Source organism: Cariama cristata, unplaced genomic scaffold (genome assembly GCF_000690535.1).
Source record: "Cariama cristata isolate BGI_N322 unplaced genomic scaffold, ASM69053v1 scaffold6675, whole genome shotgun sequence".
NCBI lineage: Eukaryota > Metazoa > Chordata > Aves > Cariamiformes > Cariamidae > Cariama > Cariama cristata.
In genome coordinates this window covers 7,396-29,763 of record NW_009616858.1, presented here as the reverse complement: position 1 = coordinate 29,763, position 22,368 = coordinate 7,396, and the positions used below count along the sequence as shown (strand labels likewise).

Sequence of the window (22,368 nt, the reverse complement as noted above, 5' to 3'; positions counted from 1 at the left end):
ATATTTACTTTCCTAAGTAGGTAAATTTATTGCATTTTGATACAGAATTTTCCCTTACAGGACTGTTCCTTTTCTTCCAAGGTAATTACCAGGAATGTTAAAAATACAAAAATGCTAAATTGATGCTTATGAAACATATCCATTAAAATCTTTACAGACTGGAAGGCCACATTAATCCTGCAGACAACCATACTAACAGCTGCTTGTTGTTCTGTAAAGCATTTTGTGCTACAGAAACAAATCTGGTACCAATGTCTTTTAAACAACCTATGGAAAATGATTAAAGGAAGAGCCTCTTTTATTACTTGGCTACAAACATTATTGTTAGGCTGTACCCTGAGGTCACTGGAAATGCCATATCGGTTAGGAGAAAACTTTTATTCTGTTCAGAACAAGGACTGTTGATTTTGTTCCTCCTCAAATGCTCATGACTACAAGACTGAAGTAGATTTCTGTTAATTCTCACAAAAGGTCTACGGGGAACAGTATAAGATTCCCCACAGTAACTCACTTCCACGCCTCAACTAGATCTGGACTACAGTTTTTTTCTCTGGACTGAAAGGCAGTGCAAGCTCTGTTTGATGAGTCAAATGGCCAGCAGAAAATAAGCAAGAGTTGTCTAATTTAATGTTACTGAGATCTCCTATCTACCAAAAAGCTACCACAGAGTTAACCTCTCGAGCCTGGTCAGAATTTGAACTTCCTGTGACTCACGGAGGCAAAAAGAGAAAAGAAAAAAAAAAAAGTAATGAGATGGAGAACCAATATCCCCTAAAGGAACTGTCCTCAAATGAGAGCATCTATTCTCTCTGCTGCTTCCCACAAACCTCTACGGATTCCACATAAGACCTGGCTTCTAAAGAAAGTGTTGCCAAAGAATTATTTCATACAAAAGCCTTGAAACAATTGTCTCTGAATTAAGTGTGCCAAAAAAATAAACAAAGCCCTATTTTTCCCCCCCTTAATTTGTGTATAGTCCTTTGCTTAACAGTCATAAAACTTAAGTGTCTTAACATCCAGCACAACTATTTGGTATGCTAACAGATCTTATAATTCCTTCTGCAAAAGACTGTAAAAAAGGAGGAAGGATTATATCATTATCATACCCTTACAACCATAAAGAAAGGAGCATATAAACCCAATATCTAAAAAAGGAGGAAGGATTATATCATTATCGTACCCTTACAACTGTAAAGAAAGGAGCATATAAACCCAATATTGTCTCCCACCATTTCCAGCAAAAACCTCCAACCTTTACAGTCTGGTTTCCCAAGGAAAATTAGTCTCTTTTCTCCATTAAACAACCCAATGCACAAACATCAGGCATAGCACAAAATACTTTAGTGCACTATCAAAGGGGTTTTGCTTTGTTTTAAATTCTTGATATATTTACCTCCGTTGGTCCAGCATACATCATGGGGGAAGGGAATATAGCCACCACTGTTGTTTCTGGATTCAAGACTCCCTCCTCCAGTACTGCAGCATGTTGCTTCATGCGCCACATGAGAGGAACATCATCCTCCTTTGTCCAGCCTCCAAGTGGATGCAAGAGTAAAACTGGGCGCCGGTAGCCACGTTCCAAAAGCTGCTTATGAGTATCCTGCATTAAAAGAGCATGCCCATTATGCACCGGGTTGCGTAACTGGAATGCAAAGACAGCATCTATGGAGAAAAAAACAGACAAAAGATATAAATAAGGCAAGTTATTTTATCAGGAATTGTACAACCATAAAAAAATCTTCAAACAGTACAATCTTTCCACTGAACGCTATTAAACAAGTAAACACAGGTCATTAAAGGATTATGAATTATTATAAAATCATTATACTCCATAAGCAAAACTAATAAAAACCAATCATACTAAAAAAACCAAACCATAAATCAGCTTCCTTCATTTCTGAGATTTCCACAGAATTACTCTAGCTTCTCCAATAGCTATAATATTCTCTTTGGATTTTTCACTTGCATGAACACATAATATAAAGTTAAATTCTGAGATGAAATCAAACTCTGCTACCTGCCTTAAAAGCTTAGTGTATCATCAGGAGAACAAATGGACACATTTGCTACAAAACAAATAAAAGGGGATTTAATGTGCCTTAATAAGTTTCCTTCACCTAAACAGCTTAGTACAGTTTACACACAGTAAGAACAAAACAAGGCTAACTGCTATTCCAAAGTATCACAAATCCTTTGATGAAACACCCCGACAGAACCAGGATTTCTCCTTTCTGCAAATTGAGATGAACTAAGATACCCTGCAAGACAGCAAAATCACCAGAACTGGGAGGTTTCCCAATCAGGAACCAATGAAATCTAGAGAACAGCATTTTTTCAGTTATCAAATATATTTATTTAGGGGTTAGCTAAAAATCAAGACAGGTATCTCAAACCTGCAGATCCTGGAAATACTGACCATGCTGAAAAAAGACAGGAGCTCAGGACCAATCTCATTTTTCATTTTTGATGTTAAGCTCTTCCTTCACACTTAGAAGTGCTTAGCAGCTGCCTGCCAGTCACTACCGTAATGAAGGCAGTCTGCTTGAATGTTCGCTGCTTGATGACATTACTCAGCCTCTTCTTTATCTAACACAACTGCTTTCGTAAGAAAAACTGTTTTGTTTCTTCTGCAATATAAAGCTAGCAGTTAGCTCACAATTTTTAACTGTGATACATTCCACTTTGCGCTAGTCTATTTGCATTACTGTCATAAGTTTTTCTCCCCAGAAGCAGTACGGAACAGACTTAAAAATAGAAGAGCATGAAAGCTCAGCACTCAACCATACCTCTATGGTTTTAGCCAAATCTGATAATGTTAAAATGTGGCAGAACCTGATTTAAAAATTACCTTTTCTTGTGTTAGTGACTTGTCCAGTGTGCATGGAAAGCTAAAATGCAGAACCTCGGGCTTCTCTTGTGTATTCAGGCAATGCAATGCCTGAGGATCATAAAAATTAACACCAGTAAAAGGCAAAGAATGTCACCTAAGACAGTATTCAAAATCTTCACCCTTGAAACAATGCTAGCCCCTGTGGTATTGAGGCAGCAGGCATTCCAATAAATTTTGCAGGAAGAAACAGAACAAGGAAAATTTACTCACCGGCATTCATTTCCTTGAATTTCTGCCTTAGTTCAGCTGGAGTGAGACGGTATTGATCAAGTCCATCATTCCAATAAATACGATCAAGGACCTGTAGATCTCCACCTACAAGCCAGTTCCCTTGCTCCATAACCATCTAAGAAAAGAAAGGAAAATCCCTGTTAGGGTTGGTTGTCCTGAGCATCTACAGCATTGCAATGGGGGCACATCTTTACTAAGGGAAGAGTTACCGCTTAATTCTATTTGACAGTCTCAAGTCAAGCATCAGTGCTTTTAAAAAAAAAAAAAACACCAAAAAAACCCCAAAAAACAAACAAACAAAAAACCCACACACACCACTGGAACATGAGAGATGTCCTTTTTCAGATATACTTCTGAATACAACTTCAGTCAGTAAACAGGTAAACAGATGTCATTACATATTAATAAAAAAATTGATAACACATTAATAAAGTAGTAAAAAAATCCAGTTTTCATATATGTATAACTATTAGTTGTACAGATACTTTTATAACACATCAAAAGCTTTCCCTTTTTAAGAGTAAGCTCATAATTTGAGGTTTGTTTGATTTATTTTCATTTGATTTTAAGTCATAGCTGTAAACAAAAAGATATAGACAAATGGAGAAAGAAACATATTTTGGCTCTGCAGAGCTAAGATGCAACATTTACATCAGCTTGCAAAACCAAACACAGCATTGAGATGAGTATGTTACAATTCGAATATTTCAGTTTGACATATTGACGTAAGGTCAAGATAATAAAACATACTGAACACAATGGATGGGAAGTAACCCTCCAGGGAGTTAAATGATGAACTCTCCAGGAACAGGGCCTATTTCGAAAGCATCTAACCCAGGCAGTTCTCACGTGCTCCACATGCAGGTAGAATAGAAGTTTTCTTGCCTTCACAATGCACATATTTACTGATTAAGGAGCTTTGATGATCCATCTGGCTAGACAGAGGGATGTGTTTCCTAGGCACACTAGAGGGCAAAGTTCTCTCTTCTGTCGCTCAGATCCTACAGTACATTCTAAATTCATTTCATGTGTACATATTGACAGTAGATTTTCACACTAAGTGCACACTATTAACAGCTGCATAGAACAACAACAAAAATATACCTTCGTTTCTGCTCAAATGTTTTAATTCTCAAAGTAGTTTTTCTGTCGAAATACATCAGTCACAGATATCAGTTTCACTCAATTTGCAGCTCCACAAACAGTACATCTAACAGGACTAGAGTTTTAACTTTTAAACACATACCTTGATATAGGGATGTTCCTTGCATGTCGTTCCCCACTGCCTAGCACAGCGTTCCTCTTTCCTGTGCTCATAGAATTCAGGATTACGGAGAATGGCCACACGGTGACCTTCATACACCAGTGCAATTGCTGTACATCCGTCCAGTCTTTCTTTGTCTTCTTGAGTGGCTGTTAGCACTATAGGCACTGACAGATTAATAACTCCCCCTGCAGAGTGAATAAAAAAAAAGCGCCCTTATCCTTAGTAATGGTCATCAACGATATTATGAATATCTACCCTCCTAACAAGGTACAGTCCAGGTTGCAAGTGTATCACACAACAGGTAGTTCAAGTACTTATTTTAACAGGGGTTAAAAGCAACTTTTAGAATTAACTCTTGCATAAGATACATGCACTATAAAAACGTGCAAGCACTGAGGTTTGAGAAAGAGCAAAGACATTCTGGAAAATAGTAAGTACTTACAGCTGCACACAAGTATTTAGACTGTGAGGATACTACTTTTGGGGGATCTCAAATTAATATCTTATTCAAGAAGCTATATAGTAAGCAGAAATAGTCAACTGACATTTTTAAACAGATCATCTAAAATGTTAGGCAAGATGGCTACTGGGGTGGATAACGAGTGAAAAAGAAATAGCATTCTCAGTAGCCGTACTTTCAGTCCATAAGAAAAGTTCAATGCAATAGAAGCCACCAAATGTACCTAAATAGTTAGCATATAGAATTCAACTATTTCAAAAGCTGACTTTTGCTGTTTACTTCAAACTGCATTCAGATTCAAGCATATATATTTCAGAAAAAACTGCTGAGGCAGGCATACATTTTGCATAGTTTGTTCAGCTGAAAGCTTACCAGCGACTTTACTTCTAAAACTAAACCAATGTATCTGAACTTTAAGGTTGTGTGTGGTCCTCATTTTTAAGCATTTGCTTCACTGCTAGATGCTGGAATTCTTGTTTTTCTTGACTAGAAGAGTGAGATTTGAGAAACCCAGTGGGGTAAATACAGTAAGTCTCAGACAAAGGCTTGAATTCTAATAAGCATACACTTGCCAAAAGAGTACAAAACTTTTGGGTGGTGTCCAGGAGAAAAGTCATGGGCCCCTTTAAGTTAATGGGGGTTTTGCTAATGGCTTAAGTGGAGTCAAGACTCTAAATAAGGCTGAGTTCCCCGTTATTTGAACAATACATTTTTTTATAACCTTCTCTCAATTTTACCTTAAGTGTGGTAGGAAGTTAGACATTATGAAGCTGAATGAAAAGTTTACGAGAAAATAGGTTCCCCTTCCTTCATAATGCAAAATGGAAAGCATGCTGCGCATCTTCTCCCAAGTTCAGTCTTAGGGCTCAGAGTTGTTTTCAAAGCAACTAGGTCATAAAATTGAGCTTGGCAACAGTCAGAGAAGGTGATTTGCCACCCCTAACCTGGTAATTAAAAAAAAAATCCTTTTGCTTTGCAAAAAAGTAAGTATTTCAAACTGTGAAGAGATCTAAACCGGTTGATTACTAAAATTTTGTCAGTAATCAATAATAAATATATAATATCTTTGGTATCTGTCTTCAGCCACTGTACAAATGAGAAACTGAGGCAAGGTAGCGTAGTTAAGTCACAGATGAACACAGTGTCAGCTTCAGACCATTTCAGATAACTTAAGCTTTAAAGTGAGAATATCAACACACCTGCACTGATCTCCATAATGCAGAAGTCAGTCAGTATGAACACTGTATTTAGAGCCCAAAGGATGAGATGCATTGCAGGTATTAAACAATTTCCCTCTCTTCAAAATCAAAACTCTGGAAAATGACTGCTACTGTGAGATTCCAGAACTAACAGACCAAGCAGGGAGAAAAATTTCAGGATGTTGTTTTGACTTAACTGTTGCCACTTCTTCAAGTAGCAAAGCAGTTTTATGGTAATCATATTTTTCTAAAAAGGTTCTCATACGTAAATGTTGCAGTAGATATCTAAGATGATAAAATATGGTAGCATCTAGAGGAACATGACTGGTCTAGTCAAGCTTAGGACTAAAAATTGTTTCCATCAGTAAGTTATTTGTTATTTTTCATCACTGATACTTTTTACAGCATACATGAGGTACTAAAAACAGTTGCAAGAGAAGTTTAGAAACTTGTAGTATCACCATATCTGAAACACTCACCTATACAAGGTCTTAAAAGCCTTACAAAAATTCTGATTTACAGAGGACTACAGGGCAGAATAAGGAGCTACAAGCTATTTTAGCAGTTGAATGCATAGCATGCCATCTGCAGAATATGTTTCACCTGGATGGACACACAGAAGGCAAATGGAATGGAAACAAAACTAGCAGTCCAAAATGATACTGCAAACTTTAGATACTCCAAAACAACAGGATGGCATTATGTTGCCTAGGATAGTATCCAAGAGAGTTACAGAAAAGGGAACTAGAAAACGTAAGAGGGACAACCGATGTCTGGATCATAGAATGGAAAGACAACTGACTTTTTTCCTGCTATTTTGTCTCCAGCAAGAGAAGAGTAATACAGAAGGAAGTGGGGAGACAAGAATTTTTACTATCCCTCTTTCATATAGAGAGTGCAAGAAAACCTAAAAGGCTGGAGTAAAACAGAGCCTTCAAAGAGGAATAAATGAAAAATGACAGAGAATCACAATCAAGTTCCAAAACCTGAGGATGTTATCACTTGACTACCTTAATTAATGCTTTCTCTTAGCCAGTTGGTAATGCAAAATGAAATATATTCGTTTAAATCATCACAGGATAATTACTAAGTCACAGTAATTCAATTACATGTGACAATTGTCCATGCTCAAGTCACCTCCTCAAATTCAGATTTCATACTTGCAATAGCTCCAGCACTCAAGTCAGTTTGTTGTTCCTTCCTTCATTACTATTACAGAACAAATCTTTTGGCATACAGAGCGAAACAGCAATTAAATTGCAATTCTGAATTCTAAAATCAATTTCTTCAAAACAAATTAGAAATGATTTTAGGTTTAAATGTTTTTCAAAAATTAAAACATTTGAAAAATATAATTTGTAAAGGCAAAAAGACAAGACATTCAAACTCTAACACGATGGTAGGTATAAAAAGAATGAAACCACCAGGTTTGAAACTGACGATTATAATATCCTATTCTCTTACCCCAGGTTGTGCACAAGCCTGATAACAGGTTACCACACCACCGCTAAGAAGTAAAACATCAACAATATTTTAGAACTAGGATTAGTATGCTGTTTTACAAATGCAAGTTTTACCCTACCATCAAGGAGACAGTCAAAGTGAAGGCACTGTAGGTATTCTCTCTCTCTCATAAAGCCATTCAGGGGTGTTGCCCAACCTTCTGCTAGCACTTGCACCCACTGCATATCCACCTTGTAAAGAAATGGAGAAACAGACTTAGAGCAGAGCAAAGTCGCTGCTTAATGACTGACATTAGGTATTAATCATAATAGATCATGATTTACCCATAAAATGCAGGTCAGTATAAATGGAAGATTTCTCAGTATTACAGTTTTTAATCACAAAGACTTCAAAGATTCTACAAGTAAGAAAAAAGAACTTGTTCCTCACTGTTCATATTTTTGGCTACTTTCCAGTCCTTACACTAGATCAAAATTCCATGTGTTAAAAACCAAACGAACAAACAACAGATACAAAAAACCCACAACAAACTTTATTTGTGAATGTTTGATAAAGTTCAATGTAACAGAATTAGAGTCCCATTTGCATTTATTTTTTTAACAAAGCAAGATAACCAACAGGTTACAAAGAAAAGAAAAACAACACATACAATTCCTACAAAAATATCAGAATTATGGGAGTGAATATTAAGAGGGCTAATCTTAAAACAGATGAGAAAGAAAATTTTTATTGCAGAAACTAGTGAGACAATGCAGAAGTAAAATCCTCTTCGGACTAGTACTTATTTTAGCTTAAGAGGCATCAGCTTACAGGGAATTTCCTTCCTTAGCACTTAAAACAGTCACACTATGACTTAGCATGTGGCCTCTATTATTTCTGCATGTGCATTACTAAGACTTGGTCAAGTCTTTGACAAGGACAGACTTTGCTTGTGCAAGCCTCTTTTGCAAAGAGCATGACTAATTTTATTACACTGTTTAATTATTCTGAGGCAAGTACAACACACATTTTCTTCCCAAGCTTATGTTAAATACTTGCTTGATATTTAACAAACCACTGGTTGGGGGTAGAAGGGGAAAGGATTTATTTTTCTAGATAGGGAGTGATTTAGAACAGGACACAACAGAAATTTAATGATGACGACCTTAAATATTTATTCCTCAAGCAATAAATAGTTTTACAGACACATATGCAAAAGGAATCTAGTAAGATGCAGTGTAAGGAAGTATTAACATTTATTAGTAGTAGAAGGCTAAGTAAATTTTAAAATTATTTAATTCAGTGCTTAGTATGTCATCTCAGCCCTTCAAAGTCACATTACTCACTGCAGATGCTCAACTCTGAGCTCAGTCAGCTCTTAGATCAAATGCTTAAGCTTTAAGTTTTAGTAACGTTGTCAAAAAGTCAGTGAAAAAACTTACGCATTGTATCTATGTTTAGGCCTAGTTCTTCAGAAAAAGAAGATGAGGTAGAACAGAAATACAGCCAGAAGCAGCTTTGTCTAATTTAACTGTGCTGGAAAATAATGCATTTAACCAAAATAAGAACAGAGTTGATCAAGTTGATCCATGCTTTTCCACATTTTATCTGCTGGGAGCCAGAAAAGTATGTTCTAATCAGAAAAAAACCACACAAACCCACAACAAAGAAAAACCCCAAACAATAAAGTAGATCTGGTCATCTCTCTGTAGACTTAAGTTTGCAACTGTTTGAGCCTAGTATCTAAGGTTACTATCGTTCAGCTCAAGGTTACCAACAAGGAGAATCAAGAAGCAGTAACTGACTTCCTTCATATTTCTAGGTCATTACAATTCAAAATAAAACGATTTGTGTACATAAACAAAAAAATTTAGTAATTCTTCTAGAAACAACTAGGCATACAAGACATGCCAGGCATGGTTTAGTTCACGGATGGGGAGCTGGGGGGCGGGGGGTGTGGAGCAGGGCAGGGGACATGGGAGGAAGCCACTGTAAATTTTCTCTCCAGGTTTGGGATAAACTAAGTAACACTATACCAGACATTATTTATGAAATTACAAAGATTCAATTGTTATCTCTAGTAAGCGATCAAAGAAAACACAGATGCTGTGACTTCTCTAAAGGAAAGAGGGAAAAAGTATATCAAGATACGTTCTGTAACCAGTACAGGTATTGCAACTATATCTGCTTCCGCTGAGCAACAGATTAGACCATCTTTCAACTTCAGTAATGACACAACTGAACACACAATACCTTATTTATTTCCAAGGTTAACAGAGACTCAGCATCAGTTTTGGCCAACTGTAGCTTGTTTTCTGGCACATAAAGCTCTTTCACCTCATAAGAGGCATCCACTGGTACAATGTCCTGTATAAAAGGAATAAACAGAACAATGTTTGCTCAGAATGCTTCTTGGACACTGAACACATGGTCAAGAAGTAAAATTCTAATGTTGCACTACTCTGTAGCAAGAGTTTATCCGTTGAGCAATTTTTACTCATTTAAAAAACCGCACTGTTCCAAGATTATGATATATTGCTAGCCAAGCTGCTGGTTTGTGTAACTAAAGTGAGACATTCTGACAAGAGATTTTTTTCTAAACCTTAAGTACCCCACATAACATTTGCCTAGTAAATATTTAACTATTAAGTGCAGGTTTTATGACTTATTAATGCCTACATTCTCTACAGCAGAAAGGAAGATTCTATGCTTTTATACTGGCTAAAGAAGTAAAAAAAGTTTGAGACTGAGTATTTAGAAATTTAAGTCATTCACTATACAACATACATTAGAAATGGTAACATGGAGGTTAAAAAAAAAAATCTTTCTCAACTGAAAGTGATTAATACAGAAGTACAAATTAAATGCACTACCTACAGCTAGTGACATAACACCAGTGTCCTAATCTATACACTAACACTTTTTTCCTCCATACCTTTTAAACAAGGCATTCTCACTCCATAATGCTCAAGACCTTAAACTTCTTGTAATATACGAATATAGAAATGGTGTAAAGGATGATGTAAAATGTCAAAACCCAGTCAAATGTTCCAGTAATATTCAGTAGAAAAATAAAAAAAAAAGTGGAAAGCAGCTGACAGTTCTTTTTAAAACAAGGTTTTCAGAGTTTTGGAAGCTTTTTTGAGGGAAAAAAGCTCACCCTTACAGTAAAATATATACAGACGCATAACAAGAATGAAGAAATTATCTTTATTTTTCCAGTATATGTGGCCCAGAGTAAACAGGTAAGCCTATAGGAAACAAAAAGTTTGCCCAAGCATTTTAAAGCATTTCTCCAAGCATTTGTCAGACATTAGGCACTACCTTCAGGGAAAGTAAAACCAAGAGAGTGGGGTGATGAAAGCAAGTTGGAGATAAAATGTCTGCAGGAGGAAAAAGACGTGGTGAGTCTCACTGGCTGTTACATAATCCATATCTCCAAAGACAAATAAAAGGAAAACAAATTAAACTAGCACTTAGAAATTGTATTTTATAAGGAAAACATTAGTCCATTACATATCAGACATCATTTGGGAAGCCGATTTTATTAGACAGTAAGTTAGGAAAAACCTGCCTTCTATTTTCTCTGCCTGAAGCAGCATTACAGCACAGGAGAGCTGCAGCAAACTTCTGCCACAGGAATAAGCCCAGAATCAAATAAAGGTATTGCCTGCTGTAAAGAACAGCAGACCTTACAAGCCAGGTATGATGACTGAGTACACATCCAAAGGTTGGGACTCGATGATCCCAGAGGTCTCTTCCAACCTCATCAATTCTGTGATTCTATGCTGCTTCACAGAAGAGTCCCCTCAGGACCCTAGCTCATTACCATACTAGAATGTCCTGATTTTACAAACCATCAAAAGCTTAAAATAGATGTGCCTATCAAAAAGGTCTCTTCAAGTATTATCCTGTTTTTAGTGTCCCACTAATGAGTAAAACCATGGAGAACACAAAGGTTTCACAATGCAGTTTCTGTCAACAACCTACCTCATTATAAGATTGTAAATAGCTTGAAGACAGTTCTAGCAACACTGAGTCAGACATTTAGAGAATTTGTAGGATTAGTAAACCTAGACTCCGTTGCAGACATAAAAATGGTATTTAAAATGATATCTTAGGGAAAAAAAAAAACACACACACAGAGCAGCAAGAGGAATCCATAGGTCTTTAAACTGTATGAATTTTAAGAAAATGCTAGGCTAGCAAGCCATCTAGTGACCACTTTAAGGTAGTAACTTTACTCAAAGGTTCATTCTACCAAGACAAGTTACACAATATTCCTCAACATTTATTATTTCTCAATGTGTTCATATAAATAATGGCAAAATAATAAAAAAATAAACTAGATGCTTTATGGAAACATGCCTCCTCAGACTGCAGTGGTATGTTCTTTGCTGATGCTGTCTAACATCCTCAACAATCTGTAAAGAAAGGGCCTTCAGGCAAGTTTCTGGTAGATGGGCATTCACAAGTGACATCCAATCTACATTACTGAATGACTTGTCTTATAAATTCATATTAATCGAGGTATGAGGCCACTGAATTATTTATATATGGAAAAAACAAACAGAAGTATTTGCTTGACTATAATAATCACTGAAGTTTTGGCACCTACAGATTGCAGGGAAGTTTGTCAGTAGAATCATAGAATGGTTTGGCTGGAAGGGACCTTAAAGCCCATCCAGTTCCAACCCCCCTGCCCTGGGCAGGGACACCTCCCACCAGACCAGGTTGCTCAAAGCCCCATCCAACCTGGCCTTGAACACTTCCAGGGATGGGGCAGCCACAGCTTCTCTGGGCAACCTCTGCCACTGCCTCACCACCCTCACCGGGAAGAATTTCTTCCGAATATCTCATCTAGATCTTCCCTCTTTCAGTTTCAAGCCACTGCCCCTTGTCCTATCAAATCTTTTGTTCATATTTTAGCATTTAACCTAACAAAACATTGAGAAATATTTATTTAGGAAAGAGTAAAACAAGCAATTTAACATGCAGAAAATCAAAATAGTATGTCTTGACAATTACACTCTACTGAGTGCCTAAATTACAGTCAAAAAGTGGGCTGAAGACCTGTAATGCCTGCTCTACATGAACATTACGGATATTAAAAATACTAAGTTCCCATGTTTGCAAGTTTCTCAATTAAAAAAAAAAATACTGAAAGATGTTTTGAAGCCTGCTGCAATTCACATCGATGACCAGTGATCACACAGAGTATTCTTTATTATCAAATTTTTGATAAGTGATTGAGGAACTAGACAAGATTGAGAACTTTGCTCCAGAGAGAATTATTGTGTTGTTACAGTGACAGCTGCAGTATAATTTGAGGTATTTAAAACCAAAAAAACCACAGAACAACCAACAAAAAAACCCTAGATGTACAGAACAGCAGAATCCATTTCTACATATTTTCCAGGAACCACCAGCCTCATGCTTCACTTGACAGACCTTATAAACCACAACAACAAAGAACAACCCCTAATTTCTACTCTACTCCAAATTCTCACCACTCCAAGATACAGAATTTGAATACAATTGCAGGGAATTGTGTGAATATAGCAAGGAAATCAGTAGTATAAGATACCATGAGGACCACCTTCCCAAATAAAAGTATAATGCTAAGCTTAGATAAGAAAATGGCTGTAACTGTTAGGGGATGGGTGGGAGATGGAAGAAGGGACAATAAGTTTATACAAGCACTCACAGTGGATTGATCTAAATAGTAGCAGAAGTGCACAATCAGATTCCAGTTTGAGAAGTGGTATTTGCAGAGCCGCCATTAAGTTGATGTCCCTAAGAATGGGACTTGTATACAAAGGTAGTTAAAAGTTCAAAGTTCAACATTACCTACTGGAAATGCAACTCTCTTCTTGTATACTTTTGCACTTCCTTAACAATAAAGGAGGCATTCCAGAGCTATGACTTCTTCAGAAAATATTTTCTAGGCTAAATATTGAACTTATTCCATAGTAAGGAAATAATATGAACTTTGTACAAGGGGCCAGATCAGTTATATTTGTTGATAGGAAAAACAAGAACAAAACCAATGAAATCTTTACAGCCAAACACCCGCCCTAGGCTTGTCTGACTCCATTGGAAAAATATCAGCAGATTGAAAGTCAAATTTATCAAGCTTAAAAGGCACACAAGCCTTTCTGACTGGTATAGTACTGAAAGCAGTTGCATGGAGAAAAAAAAAAAGGAACTTTTCATATGAGTCAGACTCAGTAGCTTCAGGAAATACTCATCAGCAGCTTGCATTCTAGGTCCCTAAAAAGAACTTTGAAGTATCTATTGCATTTACATGCAAAGAAACCAAACCAGGTGACCCTCAAACCCAAGTTATACCACACAGGAACTTTCAAGATTCAACCGCTGCTTATTGCTCCTATTTCTGTGTGGTCACCTCCCTCCTTCTTCCAAAAAGGACTGAACATGTTTTTGGCAGAAACCTGATAAATTTGTTTCAGAGTTCTTCTCAAATATTATGAAAAATTCTAAGAACCAAATAATTCCAATACCTATAAAAGAACAATGTTTCAAATTCTTGTTTAATAAATATACATGTGTGTATATCTGCCTGTCTATATGTCAACATACATTTATACAGTTCCAGCTGTCTTCTCTTTACTGTCATTGTCTGAACTAGTATAAAAACAGTCCTTGAAATTCAAGGATTATCAATACTTCGAGTAGACTTCTTCCCAAAGTGTTTCACAGCTATCGAAACAAAACAAACATCCAAATTATTTTTAACGCTGCCGGCCTATGGTCTTCTTCTTTGCTAATCACACTGGATTATTAAAGAACACAGACACAGCTCGTTCCAACTAAAGGAAACCTACAGAAATTATATTCTTAAGATATCACTGTATTAATACAGCCTGAGAACAAGACGTGCTTGTTCAGCTATGCCTTGGTTTCATTGTCTCTTGTTAAAATAAGCAACCACTAAGATATCTTGGCATTCACGACACTGTTGTCTACAAAGAAAGAAAAAACAAAAAGGGCTAAAATGTGCCTTAAGCAAAGGACAGAGCAAAGCTGGCTGGGCCAGGAGTCAGCATTCAGTACTGTGTATCAAGTGTACTAATGCAAGACTTTGGGAATCACTATCTTGGCACACGGGACATCAGTTTCTACAATTATGAAACATACTGAATTGTTCTTCTGAGCAGGAGGTGCAGGGCCTCCCACAGCCAGGAACTGCTACCTCCCATAGGTAGGACTCCTACATAGCTCTCCTGTTTTCTTCCAAAAAATATTCAGATCAGCATTAGGGTAAAAATCTAGAACTCTGCAGTGGTTTTCTGCCCTGTCTTATCTCCTAAGCAACCTTGAGCAAGCAGTGATCTATTAACAGAGTTTTCTTGAAAATTTAGATACAAGAGACTAAATGTCTCCAGAGCTGTACTGACACAGAGGGTTAAAATTAACTCCATGATAAGGTCTTTTGCTTGTACCAACTTCAACACTTGGTGAAGCTTTACTCAAGCTACTGTCTACACCCCAAATTTCCAGAACATCCACCTTGCAAAAACCCATGCACAATTGTCTGCTGGAGTATCTAAATTAAAAGAATTGTCTGACATGTCATCCATCTACCCACTGACTACAGATAAGAATGTAAGGAGACACATTTCTTCTAAATGAAGATTAGCAAATTCTGGGGGTATGCTTTCCAGAGGATAAAGCCATCTCATGGCTGCCCTCAATTTTAGTGAGTTTAGGGTTTGGGATTTTTGCCTGTTTGTTTTGTTTTCTGTGGGTGGTTTGTTGGAGTTTTTTTGTTTGTTTCTCTGTGGGGTGTTGTGTGGGTTTTTTTGTTTTGCTTTTTTTAGTTTAGGTAATGAGCTGAATCCACTGATCAGACAACAGCAGGAGGCCCAGAGACATCAAAAAGGATGGTGTAGACTGCTGGTATGAACAAGGAAAGAGACCTACCTTTTCAGAAGCTATGAACCATTAACTCACAACTCAGCCATGTCAAGAAGAACTGCCTCCTGAACTGGTCATTACACAATTGCAGGAACACTTTTACTTATGCAAGAAACACAGTGGAAACAAGGGAAATCAGACACAACCACAGCAGCCCCTATTTAAGCCAGCTGAAGTTACTGTGTAATTGCATCCCTCTCCCTCACATCTGCACTATATACTAATTTGTACGCTATAGAGACAAAGTAAAAAATTTCAGACTCTTACAAATGCTAACATCCAATTTTAAATTCAGCATTCATCGTTGGCTCTGTAACAACTGAGCCTTCTCTCCCTTCCAGTTATCAGTTATGATAATTAATATAATCTAATTTTCCACTTGACCAAATCTTATTTCACTTTAGAGATCAATGTTGTTGCAATGTTTAGGTTTAAAAAGGAAACACACAATAGGACAAGTTTAAAGGCTAGAATTTAAAGATGTATCAGCCTTTAACTCTTAAAAATTGCCTTTGCTTTTCCCAGCACATACATTCAGATTGCAGGCACAAATGCTTTGAGAAAAAGTTACTAAGATACATCTGCATTTCTGCTCACCCTCTCTTGAAGAAGTTCCACAACTTGTTGTACACAATCATTCACATCACAGGAATCAGTTTTCAGCACAAGCTCTGGGGCTTCTGGTTTTTCATACTCCGAATCAATCCCAGTAAAACCTACAGAACATAAGAGACAAATCTTAAGTGACTTTCAGCAAAAGATTACTCTATTTTAACATTGTTCACAGACAGTTTTCTAGATAGAAACCAACTCAACAAGCAAGAGTACAGAATTTTAGCTTCCTTAATAGATTTTCTTAGGGAAATCAGCAGGTTTTTTTTCTTTATCAGACCATCTGCTAATCCTACTACATGACTGCATCAAACTTCAGCATTCTGCAGTGCATACATAGCACTTTTTTGCAGCTGAAGTTATTTGATTTATACTGTGAATAAAGAAAGAAGCACTGGCAGAAGAACTGTGCACCTCAACCCAGAGTCAGTCATCCATCAGCTGCCCTTCATTATTATCTGTGATTGTTGGGGTTTTTTGGGTTTGTTTGGGTTTTTTTGAGACAAAGCCTGATGCTGAATGACCAGTATGTATGTAAATTTACACTCATGCCACCAAGCAGTACTCTGAAGAATAAGGAATTCCAACACCTACTACATTACTTTAGCTAATGTACCCATCTTAAGAGAGCTATTAACATAAGGTAGATGTGTGTGTTTATAATAGTCATAATAACTATTGTCACAGCCCATATAAGCTACCAGTGACACTTGTTCTGGCCTACTTAACTAGCAGTCTGCTTTGAAACAGAGGAGACTCTGACTAACCATGCATAAACAAGAAAGAAACATCAAGCCCAAAGGCAAAGCGTGTAAGCACTACAAGTCAGATCCGCAGCAGAAATAGCAGCTGGGCTACAGTAACTGAACATCTGCATCCTCTACAATTGCAACTGCAAACATTAAAACTTGAGTTTTTCACTTTAGGTTTAAATACTCTCAAAATGAGTAGCTTAATTCCCCATCTAAGAAAAAGATCAATTGCTGCAGTATCCCATGTGATAAAGAAAGGTCAGTATCTGTTCCAAAACACATATACTTTATAAGTATCTGATTAGTAGAGGAGTGGGAATAGGGGGCAAAGAAAGTGTCCCATTACCATTGCCAGAGAAAAAGATGACAACAGTTGCTGCTGTTCCTTGTGAACAGGCAAGTTCATTTAATTTCCATCCTTCCTGTACCAGATAGGTCATAAGATACAGCCAGTGCCAGACTCACTTGTAGCTTCCTCGGGCACTGTATACCTCACTATCACTTCTAAAGTAACACATTTCCACTATGGGGCTCGTAAAATTAACAAAATATTGAGGAAGTTCTACGGCACAAATAAAGATTCAGTATAGAACTATCTATATCTTTGTATCGTGCCACCTCAAGCATCTTGCTTTGATTCTGAGCAACCAGTCATGTAGAATGTCTTAGACTTCTTGAATTTTAAATCACTTTTGATTAATGGCAAGTTCATCATTACAGCATCTGCAAACTCAGCCCCTGAAAGTGATTACTTTAATAATTGCTTTGCTTCTTAATACAGGCAAAAAGTGCTATCATCAACCTCTGCAAACTATAATAACACAGAGCAAAGAAGCACTTGAAACAATACTTGCAATGAGTGACAATATATTTAAGCTTTTTTTATTGCAGGCTGTACTTGAATCTTGATCTGAGGCTGGAGACAGGAAATCCTTTTCATGGGCACTAGCATAGAAGCCTAATTTCAAAATAAAAGTTACATCTCTTCAGAAGTGTTCTTAATGGTCTTTACAGAAAGATAGTGATCATCCTTTACTTTTTGGAAGAATCTATTAATGCAATTCTTTGTAGACTTTAGAGAGAATCAGGCTCTTTTTTTAACTAGTCAATGGACACACAAAGAAGATAAACTAATCCTCAATCGTAAGAGCTTGCAATAGAGACCATGTAATCTGCTTAAGGTTTTTCAATGCCAGGATAGCCACTTCTGCCCTTTTACTGTGCTGTGCATTTAACTAGTCAGCCGCATGAGCTAGGAGTTGATCCCAATTTTCTGTTTGGTCCTGTCCCCAGTCCATGTTGCTTTTAAGGGTGGTACACGTACAGACTTCAGCACATCTACTTATGTGCAGTCAAATTACACCAACGTTTCCCTTATGTAGAAAGGATGTGGCTACATCTAGGTTCACCTTTAATTTCTCCAGCCCTGGCTTTCTTATAGAGTCCTTTAACATCTCTCTGCTCACAGACATGCAAGGGAGCATCCACAAACACTTCAAAAAAAGGCAAACTTGCCCCTTCATGAATTCGTCTGGCATTATTACGATCCTGAAAGAAAACAGAAAAAAAAAGCTAAAAGATTGCATGCACATATTGTTATTGTCTTTCTGCTTTTGAAATTCATTTTAAAGAAGCTGACGGTAAAGTGTAATCTAAAGTTTTCAAACTTTGAAAAAAGAAACATGATTTGATCAATCGATGCCCTGCAAGCTACATCAGTTTGGCTACAGTTCATCGCGTGGTAAAAGTCAACGTGAAGATCTGAGGTATTTTACATTGACCTGATTTATAAAAAAAAAATCCAGACATAGAGTGCAGAATTTTCTATACCTGCCGCTATCTCAGGAGTTGCATTCCCACCAGTTACATCTGCCTAGCTTACTGAAGTCAGAGGAGGTATTACCTGCTGCTTCTGATATGACCACACTTCTCTCCAGAGCACCAGATTTCTGTGCATTCATTAATCTGACAAGGCTTGTATACTCCAAATATTATTTCATTTGTATGGCTTCCCAAGCATTGAAAGTTGGTGAAATCCATTTAAAGAACAAAAACACACTTTCCAAAAATCCACTAAAACTCTCTCTTACTAAATATGGTTATTTTTCTTCCTATCTAAAGATTTCTGTTTTACTGCAGGATCTTGAGTTCCTCAAATTATTACCAGAAGAACTGTTTGTACCACTGTAACTGAAGAAATAACACCTTCTCATGCTGTGAAACCTCTGAGCTACAGCCCCTGGGTCGTTCCTCGAGATACTTGGTGTTCACACATTCTTTTTGTCTCTCACATCCATGTTCTCATACCCAGATGAAAAAAACTCTTCACAAAACAATGTGAACGTGGTTTTAGGTTAATTTTCAGTATTATCTAATGTCATGTTGAATACATAGCATGAAATAAAGTAAAAAGAACCACAGGCAATTAAACATTTTTCCCTTAAGCCACTTGGTGACAACAGCTCACTGCATTCATTCACTGAAGGAAAAGTTGCTTTTAAAAATAATTTAACTGAGTCTTCAGGTTAAGTGTATACCTAGTCTTCATATTTATAAAGTACTGGAATCTGCATGGATCAGACAAGACACTGTAATTTTAAGACTCTTTCTTGGGGTATCATTTGGGTTTGTTCCTATTATTAGATTAATAATTTTGCCTAATAGACTTAAGGAAAGTTTCAGTTATGGGACTAAAGTAAACTTTTTTACATTTTAAGATTAATGTTTCCGAAAGATGAGTAATCATCTCTAGAAAGCACAAACGTCATTAAAAAAACAAGCATTTGATTCTGTCCAAGTTCAGCGAGGGATTCCTATAACTAAAATTCTGAGTGACGTTTTGTATTTTGTCTACACTTTCTCTAGAGGATTTTCACATTTACCTGAGCATAAGGAGAGATGAAACTAGTAATGCACACCAAACCAGCATCTGCAAACAGTTTAGCAACCTCAGCAATACGACGGACATTTTCTTCTCTGTCTTCTGGTGTGAAGCCCAAATTCTTATTAAGGCCTTGGCGAATATTGTCACCATCCAATGTGTAGCATGGAATGCCATGGCATACTAAATACTCCTCCAGTGCCATGCTCACCGTAGTCTTCCCAGCACCAGACAGACCTAGAACATTCAATAATAATATAAATACATAGGCAGAGAAACAAGGTTGGACAAATTGTAGTACACATACCATACCACTGCTAGTATGAAAAACCCAAAGTGACAGGCATCAGGAGCACTGCCTTTTGGAGATGCTCACTGGCAATATAAGCCAAGGGCCTTTTCCACAGACAATAGGTATAGAGAGTAAGGCACAAAGTTAAACGTGCAATTAGAAGCACAGAAAAGAGTTTGCCTTTGAGAGTTGCTGCCTTTGCTTATAGAGGAGGTGCACATTCCCCAGTGCTGCTGCTGGCAGTTGTTACTACCTGAGCAAACTAAATTCAGAAACCCAACACAGAGTTAAGACATTACATTTACATCAGAAGAGGAAGATCTCACACTGAAGTGAATTTCAGTCAACAAAAGAAATGGGATCAGACCAAACCCCATTCTGTTCTTACTCCTTGCAGAATAACAGCACTGAATTAGACATCACAGGGAAAACAAAACTCACTCACTTAAGACACACACAGCAGTCATGCTCCACTAACCAGCGTGTTAGCAACAAGCAAAGACAACTTTTTAATATTAAGCTTTGGTCCAGTTCAGAATCTTCAGTAACAAACCTTTAAACAATTAAGAAGTCCTGCTGGCACTAAAAAGTCTACTGTTTGCCTTAAGCTGGAAATGTATTTAAACAAATTTCCAGACTAGATTTCAGGAGTTTATCTGGAGCACATGCTTCAGCTTATACAGAGCAATCAATTCCTAAATGGGACACAAACTCAAATCCTCATAAGATATTAATCCTTTGAGTAAGAAAAAAAAAAAAGGTAATGGTAGTCTAAATGAAAAATGGCACTAGTGGGTGAAGAAAAATGTTCTGATCTTTATTAGTGGTGGTTAATATTTATCCTAGCTTTCAGAGAATGAAGGAAAAAAATATATCACACAAAACAGCAGTTTGGTATTACTTCTAAGAGCTTTAGAGCAAAAGTGTGTGAAACTGTGTGAAAACACAAAGTGCAAAGGAAACCTTGACACCTGCAATAGTTTAGGGTAATTTAAAGAAGGAGCATCATTGCATTGGTTCCTCCTTCACTCAATTTAATATCCAGAAGATGCAGATCAGCCTACTGAAAACATAAGAATACATGTATCCCAGGACAAATCCTACATAAGAACTTAAGCCAACACCTCTCTCTCAAGAAAAGCCCCCACATTCATCTCGCAGATTTCAGTATGGCTTGGCTCATACTCAAGGAAATGCCCAAGGAAATTGGGCATTAAGATTACATTTGTTTAAAAAGAATGACGACTGGAAAATGTTGCCGTGTAGATAACTGAGAAAACATTTTTATCATGATCTTTTCCAAAAGGCTATTAATGAATTACCAGGAGAAACAAAGGCAGCCTACCAGATCACTCAAGCAATGAGAGACAGGCTGGAGCTACATGACAGAAATAGGGAGAGAAAGGGCTCCATTATTTTACCAAAGAAATACATGACAGCAAGCCTCTGTACCAAATCTGTTTGGAATGGCTCTCAGCAATTTGTTATCAACTACTGCTTTACCTTTCACACATGTTCGTTAACACTAGTGGAGACAAATTTTACTTAGTGTAGCAAGTTTCTCTAACACTCTGTGAAGATCTTTTGTATCACAATACAACAGTGCTCTATATGTTTACAAACTAATTACATAACACATTTTGTTATATTTATTTTTGATTTTCAGTTTTAACTGAAAAAAAACTCCAAAGGAAGTATGTTAAAGCTTCCAGGAACTTTGAAAGACAGAACAAAAAAATAACCTCACAGTTATGAAACAAAGCTGTCTTCCAGAATTTACTTACCCCCCCTCTTTTTACAACCAAAACAATTCAGAAAAAAAATCCACAGTGCTGATTTCAAAAATAACTCCCAGTATGCATTGCCTCAACATGCAATTGCTGTCCAAAGGCATAGGTTTATGTTGAAATGTTATTTCAACCCAAGGACACAAAAACATTCCAAAGTGAAGAGACATCTACAGAAAAGATTCAGACTCTAACAAAAAGTTAGGTTTCATTTGTTAATAAAACGGACAGTAAGAAGAGCCGGACTTGGTTAAAACACACCAAAAAACCTCATACACTCCAAAACACAACCAGAATTAAGCAGTGGACAGTGCCAAAAAAAACCAATGCTCCTTGAGCACTGAACAAAACACATTCTCCAGTTACTATCTGTCCCACAGCAATTTCTTGCTAGTCTACCTAAAAATTGTAATAAAATTGCATCAAGGTCTTAGATTCCACAAACATTCAAGTTTGCATAAAAAAAAAAAAAAACACACACCAGCTACAAGCTGAGTAGCTTTTCAGAAGAGTAACTAAACCAAAAGGATCCTCAGAAATCAATGACCGTACCTGTTAACCAGACCGTGCATCCACGAAAACCACTTCTTGTTCCTACCACTTGGCCTCTCTT

At 37.0% G+C, this 22,368-nt stretch overlaps 1 protein-coding gene across 1 annotated transcript in view; it reads right to left on the bottom strand.

Annotated features, from left to right (window-relative positions):
• PAPSS1 (3'-phosphoadenosine 5'-phosphosulfate synthase 1) overlaps positions 1–22,368 on the bottom strand; it is a 35,774-nt gene that overhangs the window by 13,346 nt on the left and 60 nt on the right. Inside the window, exons 1-9 of the mRNA XM_009700310.1 lie at positions 22,308–22,368; positions 19,678–19,913; positions 18,205–18,343; positions 16,029–16,147; positions 9,744–9,857; positions 7,630–7,741; positions 4,368–4,573; positions 3,101–3,236; positions 1,394–1,662 (exon numbers count right to left, since the gene is read on the bottom strand). The exon at positions 22,308–22,368 is cut by the window's right edge and continues 60 nt beyond it. Of these exons, the coding sequence (XP_009698612.1) occupies positions 1,394–1,662; positions 3,101–3,236; positions 4,368–4,573; positions 7,630–7,741; positions 9,744–9,857; positions 16,029–16,147; positions 18,205–18,343; positions 19,678–19,913; positions 22,308–22,368 (1,392 nt within the window). The remainder of the gene's footprint in view (positions 1–1,393; positions 1,663–3,100; positions 3,237–4,367; positions 4,574–7,629; positions 7,742–9,743; positions 9,858–16,028; positions 16,148–18,204; positions 18,344–19,677; positions 19,914–22,307) is intronic.